The sequence below is a fragment of the Sorex fumeus genome, unplaced genomic scaffold (assembly GCF_029834395.1).
Source record: "Sorex fumeus unplaced genomic scaffold, SorFum_2.1 ptg000095l, whole genome shotgun sequence".
NCBI lineage: Eukaryota > Metazoa > Chordata > Mammalia > Eulipotyphla > Soricidae > Sorex > Sorex fumeus.
This window is the reverse complement of record NW_026606152.1, coordinates 9917320-9934936: the sequence shown is the minus strand read 5'-3', so window position 1 is coordinate 9934936 and position 17617 is coordinate 9917320. Positions and strand designations below refer to the sequence as shown.

General features: G+C 41.4%; 1 protein-coding gene across 1 annotated transcript; it reads right to left on the bottom strand.

The window, feature by feature from the left end:
- Positions 1-7869: 7869 nt before the first annotated feature.
- On the bottom strand, positions 7870-9053 carry LOC130040849 (DNA-directed RNA polymerase III subunit RPC6-like). Its single transcript, XM_056132934.1, has one exon. It carries the CDS (start codon positions 9022-9024, stop codon positions 8074-8076), a length of 951 nt encoding a protein of 316 aa, XP_055988909.1. The 5' UTR covers positions 9025-9053; the 3' UTR covers positions 7870-8073.
- Positions 9054-17617: the final 8564 nt, after the last annotated feature.

The window sequence follows — 17617 nt, the reverse complement described above, 5'->3', positions numbered from 1 at the left end:
CCTCATGGTGTTTCACTAATAAAAAAAATTAAATTACACAAAACTGACACAGCTTCAATCCTCTGTACTCCATATGGTCCCCAAGTCTGCCAGAAGCGACATCTGAGCACAGAGCCAGGAGTAAGCTTGAGCACTACCCAGAGTCCATTTGTGACCCCAAAACAAACAAAATACTATCAATAAAATAGAATATTTTAACTATATGCTCAATAAAACTTACATGAATACAAAAAAAATAGTGGGATTGGAGAGATATGACAGGATAATATGCTTGTTTTGCCTGAGGCCAAACCTGAGACTGGTCCCCTCAGCACTGTCAGGGATAACTCTTGAGCACAGAGACAAAATGTATCCCAAACCATCCTCCTTCAAAAAATAAATAAATAATATTTATGACCTTTACTATAGGGAAGTGTAAATCAAAAATCAAAATGACACAGATAACACCTCACAACAATGAGAACAACCTATGTCAGAAAGACCAGAAATATTAAGTTTTGACAAAGAAAAAAAACATTGTACTTTACTGATGGGGAATAAACTGTCCATCCTTTCCAGAACTCAGTATGTAGGTTCTCAAGAATTTGTATGCAGTTTCAGTAACTAAAGATACTAATAATAAACTTACCATATATCCAGTAATTCCTCTAAGTATTCAAATATAAAAACATTCACTTGCAAAAGAGCTGCATACCTTTGTTCATGGTAATGTTGTCCACAATAGTCAAGATATGGAACCAACACTATCAACTAGTGCTTGAATAAACTAATGATTGAATAAAGAAGTTGTGGCATATATTCTCGGAGTCAAGATGGGCGACCTCACCACACCTCTCTCTGCTTGTGGAAGCCCTGGAAGCCATGCTTACCTCCCATTGATGTCACTATGGAAGCTCATCTATTGGCCTTGTTCCAGAGACTCAAGTAAATCTCAAAAGAGATCCCCTAACTGCACAAATTTCTTGGACACCCATTCCAGCTGAGACTGCCAGGGTGCTCTCGGAGTGGCATGGGCCAGCTCTTGCCCAATCAAAGCCCCAGAAACCGCTCCCACACTCCAAAGCCACTGCCCAGTTAAAAATTTAACTCCAGAAATAAAACTCAGAAGAGAAACAGAGCAACACGTTGCAGAGATGACTCCACACCCTGCACCAGGCTGTCTCATTAGGGGTATCCCGGGGGGGGCAGGGGGGAGACAGGTGAGTCCCTCCATCTGTCCCAACTTTGCTTCTAGTATTCTAAAATAGAAACATAAAGAAATGAAGATGAGGGGTTATGGTGCCGCCAGCAGGTCAGTCTGTACCTGTGAGGCGAGTGCATCAGCAGCCTGATGGCACCGTCAGACTTTCAGATACCCCAAAATTGCTGCTGTACCTTTGACCAGATGCCAAAAACTTGGGGCAAAGTTTACCAAGAAAGTAAACGGCCAAAAGTTAGGTATGTGGGAGACATACCCACAAACCACCTCCGGCTCAGCTATATAATTGGAGGCAAGACCTCTCTGGTTCCTGATTGAACTACTTAACGGCCATGATCCAAGAGACTCAGAAACAGATCTCAAAACCCAAAGGCTTTTGGCAGAAATGCATCCAGTCCTTGCAGTAGTTTACCGGTGCTGGGCCACTCCAGGTGGGAATAGGTTTCGTGCCTTGGCCTGTTCCCCTGGCGGACTGGTGACCGCCATCCTCCAGATTTCACTGAACAGTCAGGTTTGGGCCTGCAGTGACGAGACACATGGGGCCTCACCACATGGGGGTAGAACTGGCCCTTTCCTCCCCATCCCAACAAGACCTCGAGCCGCCACCTACAAACGGCCTCTCTGGCTCCTGATCAAGCTGATTAATGGCCATGATCCCAGAGACTCAGAAACAAATCTTGAAACCCAGCTTTTGGCAGAAATGCATCTGGACCGCATACAAGGTGGCTGCCGCCTCAGAGCTTATTGGAAAGCCAGGTATGAGCCAGCGGTACGGGCAACTGCAGTCTCATGGAAAAGGGGGCAGTACAGGCTCGTCCTTCACGCCCTACTGAGGTCACAAGTTGCCCCCCACGAGCAGCTCTCTGGTACGGCAATGGCTCCAGAGGCAAAAGGACTTCATCTAGAGCCTGGCAGCTTGCGGCAAAAAAGTGAATGGGCCATGTATTAAACTACAGCGCCATGCCTCCCCTGGAAGGAAAGGGTGTTGCTTCCTTCCACCTCCCCCACCCCCGCTCCCCGGCAGCAAGGTGGCTGCCACCTCAGAGCTTGTGGGAAAGCCAAGTATGAGCCAGCGGTGATGGGGCAACTACAGTCTCATGGGAAGGGGGGGCGGTACCAGCTCGTCCTTCACGCCCTACCGAGGTCACGAGTTGCCCCCCACAAGTGGCTCTTTGGCACGGCCATAGCTCCATAGGCAAAAGGATTTAGTCCAGAGCCTGCAGCTTGCGGCAGAAAAGTGAATGCACCATACGTTCAACTACGGCGCCATGCCTTCCCAGGAGAGAAAGGATGTTTCTCCTTTCTGCCTTTTTTTCCCCCAACAGCAAGGTGGCCGCCACCTCAGAGCTTATAGGAATGCCAGGTATGAGCTGGTGGTGACGGGGCAACTGTAGTCTCATGGGAAGGGGGGCGGTACTGCTCATCCTTCACACCCTACCGAGGTCATGAGTTGCCCCCCATGAGTGGCTCTCCAGCACAGCCATAACACCAGACGCACAGAAACCAATCTCGTAATGATCTGGCTCTTTGCAGAAATCCAAAATCATTATATGACATTATATGATTCTCATACCATCTATAGAAAACAGAGTATTTCACAATGCCTTTTCAGCAATTCTGATTGTTGGGGGATAAATTCTAAACAATAATGGTGCATCTTTTGTCAAAATAATGAATGTAACCAATGTAGAGAATAGTTAAGTAGAAATCATCTGCCTCACAGGCATTGGGAGGGGTGAGAGGGAGGTATACTGGGGTTCTTATTGGTGAAAAATGAGTGTTGGTGAAGGGAAAGGTGTTTGATCATTGTATGACTGAGACTTAAACCTGAAAGCTTTGTAACTTGTCCCACAGTGATTCAATAAATATAAGAAAAAAATAAATAAAATTATGAAAAAAAAGAAATGAAGATGACCATTACTAAATGCAGTTATGTTGTAAGGGAAATTTTTGAATGAAATTTTACCTAGTCCTGATCAGAGAGATAGTACAGGAGTTAAGGGACTTTCCTTGCATCTGACCAGACCAGGCTTCATATCCATACTACATATGGTCCATCAAGTACCAAAAGGGTCACTTCTGAGCACAAAGTCAGGAAAGATTCTGAGAAGTACAAGGTGTGACCCAAAATAAAACTTTTTGGACCTAATCCTTGAAAATATTCTTTTCAAGATGTTTTGGATTTTTTTAAAATTTTGTTCACAATCCCTCATCTTCTGGATCAGGAGATGGCACCTCAATAGACTTGGACTTTACCTTGGTTGGATTCTTGGCACCAAATGGTTCCCACAGCATCTCCAGGTGCAGTCCTGGAGCTCTCTAGTCCTGCCAGAGTATCCAGGAAAATCCTGTCCTTAGTACAGCACACAGGGCGCCTGTCTTGCATGCGGCTGGCCAAAATTTGATCCCCTTTAACACAGATCATCCCCAAGTCAACCAGGTGTGATCCCTGACTGTATAATCAGGAGTAAATCTTGGGCACTGCCAAGTGTGGTCCCCAAATCAGAAAAAAAATAAGCAAGCAGTATCTCATCCTACTGCCCTTGCATTGAACTTCTGACCCAGTTGGCAAGAATTGAGAATCACAGATGGTGACTTCAGGCCTCCTGGGTACCACTTGAGAGCCATACCCCAAAAACCAAACAAAAAAATGCTTCTCCTTCTAAAGTCATTTCCATCACTTATGAGTATTAGAAGTAGGTTGTAGAATATTACATTAGTAAAGAGAATTGCTGACCTTAAATACTTTTTTACAAATTAGAATTTTAAACATATTGGGCAAGCATTTCAAGTGGGTTACAGAATTTTTGTTAGCAAGATTGCCAAACCTCCAAGATTGTCAAACCTCCTGAGTATATTTAAAGAAATATATTTTTACTTCAAATACCAATGGAAGCCTAACACCTGATTATGCAGTACCCATGTTGATATTTGGGGAATATTCAAAATAAATGTGTCAACTTATAAATTGAAGAAAAGATTAAATATTATCTTTTTTAAATTGAATCACTGTGAGATACAGTTGCAAAGCTTTCATAATTCAGTTTCAGTCATACAATGAGCAAATGTACTCCACCAGTGTACATTTTCCACAACCAATATCCCCACCTCCATCCCATCCTACTCTCTGCCTCCATGGCAATTTCCTTCTTACTCTCTCTTTACTTTTGGGTATTATGATTTGTAGTACAGATACTGAGAGGCCATCATGTTTGATCCTTCATCTACTTTCAGCACACATCTCCCATCCCGAACGATTCCTCCAAACATCATTGACTTAGTGATCCCTTCTCCATCCCAACTGCCTTCTCTCCCAGTTCATGAGGCAGGCTTCCAAATGTGAATTAATCTTTCTGGCCCTTGTCTCTACTGTCTCTGGGTGTTAGTCTCATATTATGTTACTTTATATTCTACAAATGAATGCAGTCATTCAATGTCTGTCCCTCTCTTTCTGACTCATTTCACTTAGCATGATATTCTCCAGTCCATCCACTTATAAGCAAATTTCATGACTTCATCTTTCCTAACAGCTGCATAGTATTCCATTGTATTGTTTGTTCTCAGGCACTTGAGTTGTTTCCAGATTCTGGCTATTATGAACTTTACTGCAATGAACATACAGGTGCAGATGTCATTTCTACTGTGCTTTTTTTGCCCTCCGGGATATATTGCCAGAAGTGGTATTGATGGGTCTTATGGAAGTTCAATTTCTAGTTTTTTGAGGAACACCATATTGTTTTTCAGAAAGTTTTGAGAAGTCAGCATTCTCATCAACAATGAGAGTCCCTTTATCCCCACAATCACACCAGCACTGGTGGTTCTTGTTCTTTTTGATGTGTGCCAGTCTCTGTATTGTAAGATGATATATTATTGTTGTTTTTATTTGCATAAAGATTAACTTTGAAATATTTTAACTAGTAATTAGATGTACCTTGTGACATGCTCCTTTAAATGTTGCTCAAAATTATATCATTCTTATGTGTAAACTTCTAAGTTTATATTTCTTTAAATCTTCCTCAAATAATATCACTTTTTTTGTCTTGATGCCACACCTGGTGACTCTCAGGGCTTACTCCTGGCTTTGTGCTCAGGGATCACTCCTGGAAAGGCTCCAGTATCAAATCAGTCACATGCAAGGTAACCTTACCCACCATAATATCTCTCCATCCCCTAAATTATACCATTCCTATGTCTAATGTAATAGGCCAGTAGGAAAAAATTACAAAATAATGTAGTCAGAGGAGTGGCCCAGGACCCCTGAGTACCACTTTGGAGCCCCCCAACCAAAATGATAATAATAGTAACCAACTAACCACTATAGCGTTTCAGAAATAAAATAGAGACTTAAAATGTATCAAATAATTCCATTGTGTTATAATTTTAATAAACATTTTGTTAACAAAAAGCTATTATATCAAGTAGGTTTTAAATGCAGCTGTAAAATTAAACTTATTTAAGGAGGTTTTGTTTAACTGTGGTTAGCACCAATCTGGTGACAAATACCCAAACCGCCAAATTTCCTAACTGGTATTGGGGGGGGGGGGTTTGTTTGTGTTGGTGGGTTTATTTAGTTTTGTTGTTGTTTGATTGGTTGGTTTGGGGCAACACCTGGTAGGGCTCAGGAGTTACTCCTGGATCTGTACTCAGGGATCACTCCTTGTGGGCTCAGGGTACTATATGGGATGCCCGGGATTGAACCCACATAGGCAGCATGCAAATCAAGCACCATACCCCCTGTGTTTTGGTCCAGCCTTTTTATTTATTTATTTATTTTATGTGGAGCTTTTGGGTTTTTTTTTTTTAATTTATTTCTTTATTGAATCACTGTGGGAAAAGTTACAGAGCTTTCGGGTTTAGGTCTCAGTCATGTAAATATCAAACACATTTCCCTTTACCAATACTTATTTTTAACCGCGAACCCCAATAGAACCCCACCTCCCACCCCTCCCAATCCCTGTGAGGCAGAAGAGTTCTAGTTAATACTCTATCTACTTTGACTAGATACATTGTTTCGATAGAAGATGCACAATTATTGTTTAGAGTTTACGACCCCCCCCCCCAATCAGATGTGCTGAAACAGCGTTGTGAAATGATTTGCTTTCTACAACTTGGTTTAAGAATAAAATGATGTCGCGCGGCCGCTATTGCAGCCGCACGATTTTGGATTTCTGCTATTTTACTTATTGACCCTGGAAGAATTTCTATTAAAAGTTAGATAGTTAAGAGATTGGTTTCTGTGCCCTGGAGTCGTGGCTGTGTCGGAGAGCCGATCGTGGGGGGCAGCTGGCGACCTCGGTCGGGCGTGAAGGACAGCCCATTAGGCCCCCCCTTCCCATGAGGTCCCTGCTGCTCCCACCACCCCCGGCTCAAACCTGCTGTCCACAAGGTTCCCGTGCAGCTGCCATCTTTCTTTCCAGAGAGGAGCGGGCGAGCGGGACAACACCCTTTCCCCTCCGGGCAGGCATACTGGCGCAGTTTAACACATAGTCCATTTGCTTTTCTGCTCCAAGCGGCTGGCTCTCTGTGCTAAGTCCTTGTGCCTCCGGGGCCGTGGCCATGCCGGAGAGCCGCTTGTGGGGGGCAGCTGGCGACCTCGGTCGGGCGTGAAGGACGGCCCATTACGCCCCCCTTCCCATGAGGTCCCTGCCACCCCCACCCCCGGCTCAAACCTGCTGTCCACAAGGCTCCCGTGAGGCCGCCATCTTTCTTTCCAGAGAGGAGCGGGCGAGCGGGACAATACCCTTTCCCCTCCGGGCAGGCATACTGGCGCAGTTTAACACATAGTCCATTTGCTTTTCTGTTCCAAGCGGGTGGCTCTCTGTGCTAAGTCCTTGTGCCTCCGGGGCCATGGCCATGCCGGAGAGCCGCTCGTGGGGGGCAGCTGGCGACCTCGGTCGGGCGTGAAGGACGGACCGGAACGCCCCCCTTCCCATGAGGTCCCTGCCACTCCCACCACCCCCGGCTCAAACCTGCTGTCCACAAGGCTCCCGTGAGGCCGCCATCTTTCTTTCCAGAGCGGGCTTGTTTTATGTATGTAAGGCTTATAAAAATTTTTGTTGTTTCTGTTTTGGGGCCACAACTGGTGGCCTATACTTCTGACTGCAATCAGAAACCACTCCTGGTAGAGCTCAGGGGACCATCTGAGGTGCCAGGAATTAAACTTGGTTTGGCAGCATGTAAGGCAAGTGCCTTACCTACTGTATCTTTCCAGCCCCTTAAAATTTTGTCAGTATTCCTGAAAACACAGGATACAGTCATGCAGTGAAATGATTATGTGGTGAGACATGGTAAATACAGTGGCATAATACTCATAAAGTATTTCAAATAAAAAAGAAATTAAAGTGTGGAAAAGGATATTCCATTCATTTCTCTCCCTCCTTCCCCAAGTTTGCATATGCGCCCATTATTCCTGGATTTATCACTTATAATTTAATCTTAATGAAACTTCTGAGAAACAGAGAAAGTGATAATGAACCAAATAATAAAATTTCCAATGAAAATCTTAAACTTGAAATGTGCATTTTAAATTCTAGCCGTTACAACAGAACTCAGTAAATGATGACTTTCAGCTTCTTTTTTTCTTGAAGTGTGTAGACTCAAAAGCTTCAGAGGAGTCCTCCTCCACAACTTAAAAGCATATTATTTATTGAAGAATGGATTTCACTACTAACTTACCTGCCCATTACTATTGGTTATTCTACCAATATAAAATTTAGTCTTGGTAGATTTTAAACAAAGACCATTCTTCATAGCAGCAAATCGGATATCCAATACTATAGTTTGCTCCCAGGGAATTTGGTGATCCATCATGAGTCAAATTATTTTCTTCCAAAGTAACTTCATTTGTAAAATGCCATGGAATTTAATGAATCCCATTAAAATTCAAGCCACTCTGTCATATAAATACAATTTGATGGTGAAATTTCACCACCTTCATGGCAGTCATCAAAAACTGGGCAGAGTCCACAGGGAGCTCGGACCAAACCTGTGGGAGGGATAATTGGATTGACTGCCCTGTACAGTTTCATGTGTCCATCAATACTGCCAACCGTGCCTTCTTTCGCAGCAATGATAGTCATCTCCACTTTCCCATCATAGATGAATGTATTCAAGATGGTTTCAATATCCTCCATGGACAACTCTACCTTACTGATCCCTAATTCACAGATATATTTCCAAACTTCATGAGACGAGGCAAACGAACTATTTCTTTGGATCATTGGATTCTGTTTGCTTTCTCGTGCTGTTTCTGCCTTGGATTGAAGGAATTTAAAACACTGTTGGTTAAGCACTTCCACAAATTCAGATTCAAAATCTTGGTCACTGTACCAAGCTCCACCAGTTACAGAACGGTCTGACTGCAAGTTATACAGCATATATACCTTTTTTTTTGAGGCGGCCACAGACTTAACAGCTTTGATAAGCTTTTTACTTTCCAAATTCTTTAGGATTTTGTTAATCTCTGTTAATGGCAAATTACTTTTGTATCGGATATCTCGGCTCCATATTCCTTTGTTTCCAGCATCCTCTATTATTTGATATACTAGTTTTTCTTGGTTATCTGATCCTTTCATTTTACCAGCATTCTGAGAATCCTTTATTCTATACAGGAGACCTGTACTGCTCCTTAAAAGGTCCAACTGACCCATGGACAATAGTCTATTGATGGCCACAGCTCGTTGTTGGGCTTCTATATGAGGCATTTCATTTTGAATTACTTGGTCTGTAATTCCATGAGGGAACTGGTGGCATAATTCTATAATCCTGTTTTCTATTTCAACCGGGTCCGCATCAGGCGGCTGTACCTTGACCTTCACTTCGGCCATGAGGGGCAGCCCTCCGACGGGGCCAGGTGTGTGTGTGTTGGGGGGAGGTGTGTGAGGGTGTGTGTGTCGGGGTGAGTGTGGGGGTGCTGGGATCACGCAGCTGCAGCAAGAAACGGGGGAGACGGGCCAGCCCGGAACTGCACAGACCACGCCGTGGGGCCTTCCTCCTGGTCCAGCCTTTTTAAACTGGAGTTTAATTAAAGCAAAGCTTCAAGTGTTTTGCAAATGGAAAATTAAGAAATAATTACAATCATCCTTTGTTAATAAAGGTCACCCCATCATTTTCATGGTTTTTCTCATTTGCAGAGATTTTCTTAGACTTCTGTATGGTAAAAAAATTACATACTTTTTTGTACTTTTTGGAAGAAACAGAAATAAATACACCTGGATTTTAGGGTTTGAGTATTCAAGACATGGAGTTATCCTTTTCCTAAACTTCTCTGTTTTTCCGCAGGTTTTTCTATATCTTCTCTCTCTGTGAGTGTTGCGATGGGACAGGTGGGGGTGGTATGTGGGGGAGAATTATGCTGAAATATTGGTTTCCTCCATTCTTTAGATATTTTGTAAAATTGGATAGATTTTTCTGGTTGAACATTCTCAGACAGCTAGGTCTATAATTGTTCTCAACAAAAGACTACACTATCCCTATGTTTAGGCATTCATGTTCATATTTTGATAAGCTAAGGGGGTGGCCTGGTGAGGACAGGCAGGTGCGGAGGCAGGAGACTGCGCTGTTCTCTTCCAGGAGCTGGGTTTTATAGTCTCTGGGTCTTGGCCATTGATGGGATTACACGGCACCAGGAGCAGTTGGTGGGTGAAGACCTCCAGTTCCAGCCACAGCCATGCTTAAGACCACTCACCATGCATTCGGACAAGCCTCACACATGAAGGAACTGGCAGAGGAACCCAAGTGTGTGAGACCCGGGGTGTAGATCTCCAAGCCTGCTTGGATTGGGACTGGGCCTCCTCCACAGAGATCCCTCATCTTCCAGTATGTAGGCGTTACACCCACCAACTGCCCCCAGCACCATGTAATCCCATCAACGGCCAAAACCCCAGAGACTATAAAACCCAGCTCCCGGAAGAGAACAGCGCAGAGTCTCCTGCCTCCGCACCTGGCTGTCCTCACCGGGGCTCCTTGGAGGAGGATGGGTTGAGTTTCCCTCCCCACCCCGAGCAGAGCCCTGGCAGCTGAAGACCTCTGGTTTCAGCCACAGCCATGCTTAAGACCACTCACCATGCATTCAAACAAGCCTCACACATGAAGGAACTGGCAGAGGAACCCAGGTGTGGGGAACCTGGGGCGTTAGATCTCCAAGCCTGCTCGGATTGGGACTGGGCCTCCTCCACACAGATCCCCCATCTTCCAGTATGTAGGCATTACACCCACCAACTACCCTGGCGCCGTTTTCCCATCAACGGCCAAGACCCAAGACTATAAAACCCAGCTCCCAGAGATCTTATCTAGCTCTTACTCTGGAGAACCTGGCAGGCTACCAAAAGTATCCTGCCCACACGGCAGAGTCTGGCAAACTCCCCGTGGCGTATTCAATATGCCAAAAACCAGTAACAATGATGGATATCATTCTCCTGACCCTGAAAGAGCCTCGAATGTGGCACTTTCTAAAATCTCAGGGCTAGGACAAAGGAGACATTACTGGTGCCTGCTCACGGAAATTGATGAACAACAGGATGACAATGATACAGTGATACAGTGATTTTGATATGCCCACCCTCTCAAGAACTACTCTATGGTTCACCAAAATACCTGCACTCATCACAAATGAAGTCCTGATCTTTAGACATTTTGAACATCTATTTCCCTCCCATCTATTAACAGTCCTGTTGGTTTGACTCCAAATGAGATCTTGTGTACTAGAATCCCTACTGTTGGTTTGACTACAAATGAGATCTTGTGTGCTGGTATTCCTATTGTTAAGAAACTGTATGTGATAATGAATCTAACTCATGAGACTAGAAATTAGGTTAATATTGGCTTTAGTATGACCAAGTGTTAGACCCACAATATTATTTTAATTCAATTCCAAAAATTGGGCTCTGTACTAGATTCCAAATAGTCATATTTTATTTTAATTTCTAAAAAGTTTATAGACTTTTTATTTTTGCCATTTTCAATTTGACTAATTTAATAAAGGTAAGCAGAAGCATATATTAGAAGAATAAAAGGGAAGTTTCAGTGTGGGAGAGTCAGTTCAAGTGGCAGAGCCCATGACTAGCATGCATAAGATCCTGAGTTCATTATCCAATATCGTACACCTTCCCCTGTAGCAGTGTTAGCTATGTAGACCTGAGGGTCCCCAAGCACTGGTCAGGTATGCACACCTGGGTTAAGCTTCACTTGGTGTGATCCCCAGCCCCACACATTTACCTAACACCTCTAAGTACTGCCTCAATTGGAAAAAAAATAATGAGGCTAAGGGTATCAGAGCAATAGTACAGCAGGTAAGGTGCTTGCCTTGCATAATCCCAAGTTTGATCCCAGGTATCCCAAATGGTCCACTGAGCATAGAGCCAGGAGTAAGCCCTTAGCACTGCCAGATGTGGCCCAAAAAATTTTTAAAAAAATAATAAATCCAAAATAAAAAATTTAATAAGGTTAAGATTTGAATGAAAAGTTAAGTCAAATAAAGTGTACCACTTACATATAGCTAAAAGCTTTAATTAAAAAAAAATATTTTGTTTTGACAACAAGTCTTCAACTATAATAATATAAATATACTTTGATTTTTTTTTCCATTAGGATTCCCAGATTTGGCTTGATCGAAAGTGTAAAGATACATCAGTAAAATAAAGTTTCTCTTTGTGGATGCCTCTGAAATTCAAACAAAATAAAACATCTATCACAAAATATTTGTGTACTTGTTCACACCCAGAAGTGAAAAGAGGTTAAAAGTTTGAAAAATAAGAATTATGGGGAAAGAGGAAAGAGAAAAGACCATAAGATTATTTGCAATCTCTTGAGATGCTTTCAATTTTGTTCACATCAATGAGTGATTAAGAAACAGAGGTCATATATCAGGTTCTAGCAGTGTATATTGCAACTCACACAACTGCCAACTCCAAATCCTGCAATAAGCATCAAGAGCACCTATAATCTCAGGATGGGATTGAGGCCAACTGCCCTCCCAAATTAAAAACCTTTAGGAAGATCTTCAACAGATCACCAATTCTGTTTTTCTTAAAGACTTCCAGAAGGAGTAGTTGAAGGCTTCCTTTATAATCTTATTTAATTGTTGAGCATTTGTAATTGTTGGGAAGTTTGTCTTAAAACAACATATAATTACAGAGGTCATTTAATTTATTAGAATGACTTAGGTAAAACCAGGAAAAAATATGTTTCAGCTCTTGGCTCCCCTCACAATTCTCTTTTCTATCAAAATATTATTAAAAATTCAAATATTTAATGTAAATATATTCTACTTTTCAATGACTCATAAAATATATATATCCCCTCAATTAAAAAGATATCCTTCAATCAGCAAGTAATTGTCTAAATAAGACCTTGCCTAAATGGGGTTTTCTTGCAACCCTTAGGTCTTATTACTTAAGAGTTTTTTATTTTATGTTTTCCTCTTTTATATTACTTAAGAGTTTTTTATTTTATGTTTTCCTCTTTTATATGTTAATTCTTTTGTTTCCAATATGACAGTTACTTTAAGCACAGTAATATAGTATTTACATATTATATTTTAGGATGACATATGAGATACATAGGACTTCTCTCTATTTGCATTTCAAAACAAGATTAAAATAGAATATTTATTCCCATTTCCCTCTTCACGTTATCCCTTCTCTCCTCATAAACCTTCTGTTCTTCCATGGCTGCCTTTTTATGGCACTGTAAGGATTCCAATCACCCCATGTTATTCCTTATTTTCAACATCCTATCGAGTTCTTTTGATTCTACTTCTATCTTGTGCTCAAATGTATCTGTTCACAACCTCTGCTCCTTTTCTATGCTGCACATTTATTTTCCGACTCTTGGATCATTTCAATAGCTTCCAAATTAAGCCTTTAGTTCTCCAATGAGAAAGAAAAAAATTTTTAACCTTATTTTTTATTTTCTAGTCCTTAAAATACACCCTACAATTGTTAGTATTCTTCCAGAACATAGCTATGTGGTCCTACTTCAAATTGACCTTTGCTCAAGTATCTTAATGGCAATTTCCTTCAGGAGAATTTTACTAATTGATATATTTTCTATTATGTAATTCTCACTGTGAATTCCATTACTTCTCCAGAACTCTCCCTCTTTTCCCGAATACTTTGAACTGTATTGAAATATGTATCCCAGTCCATCTATCAATTGCTTATAAATGTCTTTCTACCCCAAACTGTGAAATTCTTTAAAGCAAAAAGTGTGTCTTGCTTTATTTATGCATCATTCACAAATTCAGCCAAATCTTTGTTCATAATGAGCACTTTTTAAATATGTGTAATAAAAATGAACAAAGCTTTCATTAAAGTAAGAATAGATTACCCTAATATGAGTTAGCTTTTCAGGAAATATAAAAAGGAACTTCCCTTTCTAATCTTTTAATGTGCTTTTATGCCAATATAATAACAAAATTTATATTTCTACTCTATGCTATGACATCAAGCATAAAGAAATGTACAAACCTTGCCCTACAATTTGTTCTCATACAGCAGGAATGGGGATATGTTGTTTGCAAAAGGTAAAACATCACAGAACACTTATAACCTAATGGAGAATATGTAAATGTCATTGGAAGATTTTTGGCACATGATATATATATATATTTTTTTTTTTTGCTTTGTGGCTCAAAGGAAGATAACAGAGAGACTGGAAGGAAAATGGAAGGGTGTGGAAGAGAGGCAAGAGGCAAATGGACGGAAGAGTGGAAAGAGAATGAGATGTCTATGAAGCAACTTAAAAGAACCAGAAGTGATTTATAATCCATTTGGTGTCCAACATGTCCATCAATCCGCCCTCCAGGCCCCTGCTGTCTTTGATCTTTTTCACAGCTCATCCCATCTGCTTCCTGGAGGAGCAGAGGGACCAAGGGTCAAAATAATATTATTTTTTCTTTCCTTGAACTACATGTTCTCTCTATATTTCTGTTTTCTTGCTACTTTTATTGGGGTAAAAAAATCAATGACCTTCATGTGTGTTTATATAAAAGACACTATCATGGATGGAATTGTTCAAGTCATCATCCCCAATACCACTGAATGTAACCTGATTTAGAAAGAATAATTGCAGATATAATCAAGTAAAAATAAGGTCATATTGGATAAAGTGGACCCTGTGTCTTTGCAAAATACAGGAGGAAATTTGGAAACACTGATATACACAGACAGAAGACACTCTGCTTCATTTGATGATGGAGTAAAGATTGAAGTTAGGTCTTTCCAAGCCAGGTAATATCCATGGTTCTTCCCACCAGAAAGCTCTGCTAACACTTTGATTATTTAGACTTAGAGTATTTAGACTTAACTTTAGCCTGAAGCCTGAAGACCTATGAGAGGGTATGTTTCTGTTGTTTTAAGTGACTCAGTTTTAGAGCAACTCTAAGAAACTAATACAGAGCTATTAAATCATCAGAGAGGTGGGCTGGAAATATAGTACAGTGGGCAGGGCATTTGCCTTGCATACAGCTAATCTCAGTTCAATCCCAGTAGCAGGGGACCATCATATAGTCCCCTGAGCATGCCCAGGTGTGATCCCTGAGCAGAGTCAGGAGTAAGCCTTGAGCAAAGGCAGTGGGGCCCAAAAACCAATCATCATCATCATCATCATCATCATCATCATCATCATCATCATCATCAGAGATTATCTTAAATGAGAGAATAAATGTGTAAAAGCCCTCTCCTCCTGAGACAGAAGTTAATCCATTTGCCCCACATTACAAAACAAGATGATTTTTTCTACTTAGAAAATGTTGTCTTATATTAGGTTCTAACAAGACAATTTCATCTTACTGGTGTTTAAAATCTCCACCAGGAGACAGAAGCTGTCATTGAAGAAAGCATAAAGGTGAAGAGTCAACAAATGCCTGGCACCTAGTAGGTGTCTAATAAGCACTTTGTTGGTTGAATTAAAACAGAATAATTGGGGCTGGAGCAATAGCACAACTGGTAGGGTGTCTGCCTTGCATGCAGCCTACCCGGGTTCGATTCCCAGCATCCCATATGGTCCCCAAGCACTGCCAGGAGTGGTTCCTGAGTGCAGAGCCAGGAGTAACCCCCTGAGCATCAGCTGGGTGTGGCCCAAAAAGCAAAAAAAAAAAAAACCAGAATCATTGAAAAGCATCATAAGACATAAAAGTAGAACTTCTCATCCAGTCTTCGAACCAGAGGAGAAAACTTTTTCACAGGTTAAGATGAGTAAGACATGAACCCAGAGACAAGCCACAAAATTAGATTGCATTGTGTAAAATATGCACCAAGCAATAGACGGCAACACACTTCAAAGCACTATATAGCCCAGTAAACAAGATGTTTTCCTAAGAAGATGAGTCCTTGAATTATAAGAGAATAATCTTTTTTTTTAACAGTCATAAAAATTAGTTACAATGTGAGCAACCAATTTCAGCATTGTCCTCTTGGTCAATTAAACTTGCCCTATTCTATTCCCCATCCTCCATGATGGGGAAACCCTAGTTTAGCTATACCTTTCTTCAGAATCAACCAACTAAGCATTCAAATCGAGTTTCCATTCTTGTTTCACTCCTTGTGTCCAACAGAATTATCTGTGATGATAAAAATGTTCTGTTTCTGTGCTGCTGGTCAAATGCAGTAGCATTAGCCACACACTATTAAGCACTTGAAATACAGCCAATACAAACTTAGAATTGAAGTTATGCCTTTAATATAATTTTGATTAAAGCTCCACATGGGATTATTGCCTGCCCTCTGGTACAGGACAGTTCTTGATCATTTTCTAAAGAAACCACCTCCCTCCTTTTTTTCTTTTCTTTTTTTTTTCATTGTTTCTATTGCTTGCATCCTTACCCTCAAACTCTGGTCTAACCAGGAAACAATTTACAGCCATCCATCTATACACACTCTATCCACTGGTCTGGAAATCTTCAGATTCTCCCCTGCCACTGAGGCTGATCGTGAAATCACAAATATCAGAAGAATTAACGAAGTTGCAACAAAACCTAATGTTCAATCATTCAAATAATCCAATAGAGAAATAAATTTATGACAAGACTGAATGACCTAGTTCTACTGGGAATTTTTTATCTAGTATATCAGTTGACATTTCCTAATAGATACTATATACAAAACAGTTTTCTAGACACTATAAGAATATGTTTAATAATCAGGAGGGACTTCCATTTAATAGGGAGGGGAGTTTGAACACTTGCAAAGAAATAATATGTATGTGATTTTGAATCATATGGTTAAGCCTATCATTAAGAGTTCAAAGAGTTGAGCACATGATTTGCATTCAGAATTCCCAGGTTCATTTTTTTCACACCTCATTGTCTCCTAGGCCCTGTCAAAGCAACCCTCAACAATGAATAAAAGTATTTCCGAGCATCACTACATGTGGCCCAAAAAGAAAAAAAAATCCCACTCACCTCCAAACCATCATGATACATCAGATCTATTGGAACTTGTTAGAAATGCAAGCTCTATCTCATTCCTATAGCACCTGCATTTTATAAAAATGTCTATGTCATTTGTTTGTCATTACATTATCCAAAAGCACCGATTTCAAATATTTAGACTTGTCTATACTGATTCTCGTAAATATTTGAGCATAAACTCATTAACCGATGATTCAGAGACTTAAATAAATCTCAGAAGAGATCAACAAGCTGCAGAGATGCCTCCAGACCCCACAGTTACCATCCAGTTGAAAATTTAACTCTAGAGGGTATGGTGCTATGAGCAGATCAACCTATACCTGAGAGGTGAGTACATCAGCAAACTGATGGTGCCTTCAGACTTCCTGATACCTCCAAATTGCTGCTGTGCCTTTGGTCAGACCCCAACAACTTAGGGCCAAGTTTACTAAAAAATTAAATGGCCAAAGGTTAGGAATGGGGGAAACACATCCACAAACCACCTCTGGCTCAGCTATATAAGCTCATTTATTGACCTTATTTTAGAGACCCATAAATATTGAAAGAGATCAAAAGACGCAGTTAGAGCTGGTAGCGCGGAGGTAGGTGGGAACCCATGACTGAGATCTCCAGGCCCGCTTGGATCAGGATTGGGCCTCCTCCCGCCCTCCACCCCCATCTCCCCAGTCTTCCAGTAGCTTAGCAGTCACACCCACAAACTTGCCCCAGTGCCATGTAATCTCATCAACGGCCAAGATGCAGGAGCTATAAAGCTCCTGGAAGAGAGTGCCACAGAATTTCCTGACCCCGCTCTAGGCTGTCTTCACCAGGGCACCTCAGAAGGGGGCGAGTTGAGTTTTCCTCCCTGCTCCAAGCAGAACCCTGGCAGCTGAAAACCTCCAGAACCCAACTGCCACCATGCCCAAGGCCACTCTCAACTCGGACAAGCCTCACCCAAGAGGGGAGAGCCTCACCCAAGATGGGATGAACCTCACCCAAGAGCAGACCAGCAGGAAAATCCAGGTATGTGG

Coding starts and splice junctions, on each gene's coding strand:
- LOC130040849 (XM_056132934.1), bottom strand. CDS start 9,024: ATGGCCGAAGTGAAGGTCAAGGTACAGCCGCCTGATGCGGACCCGGTT.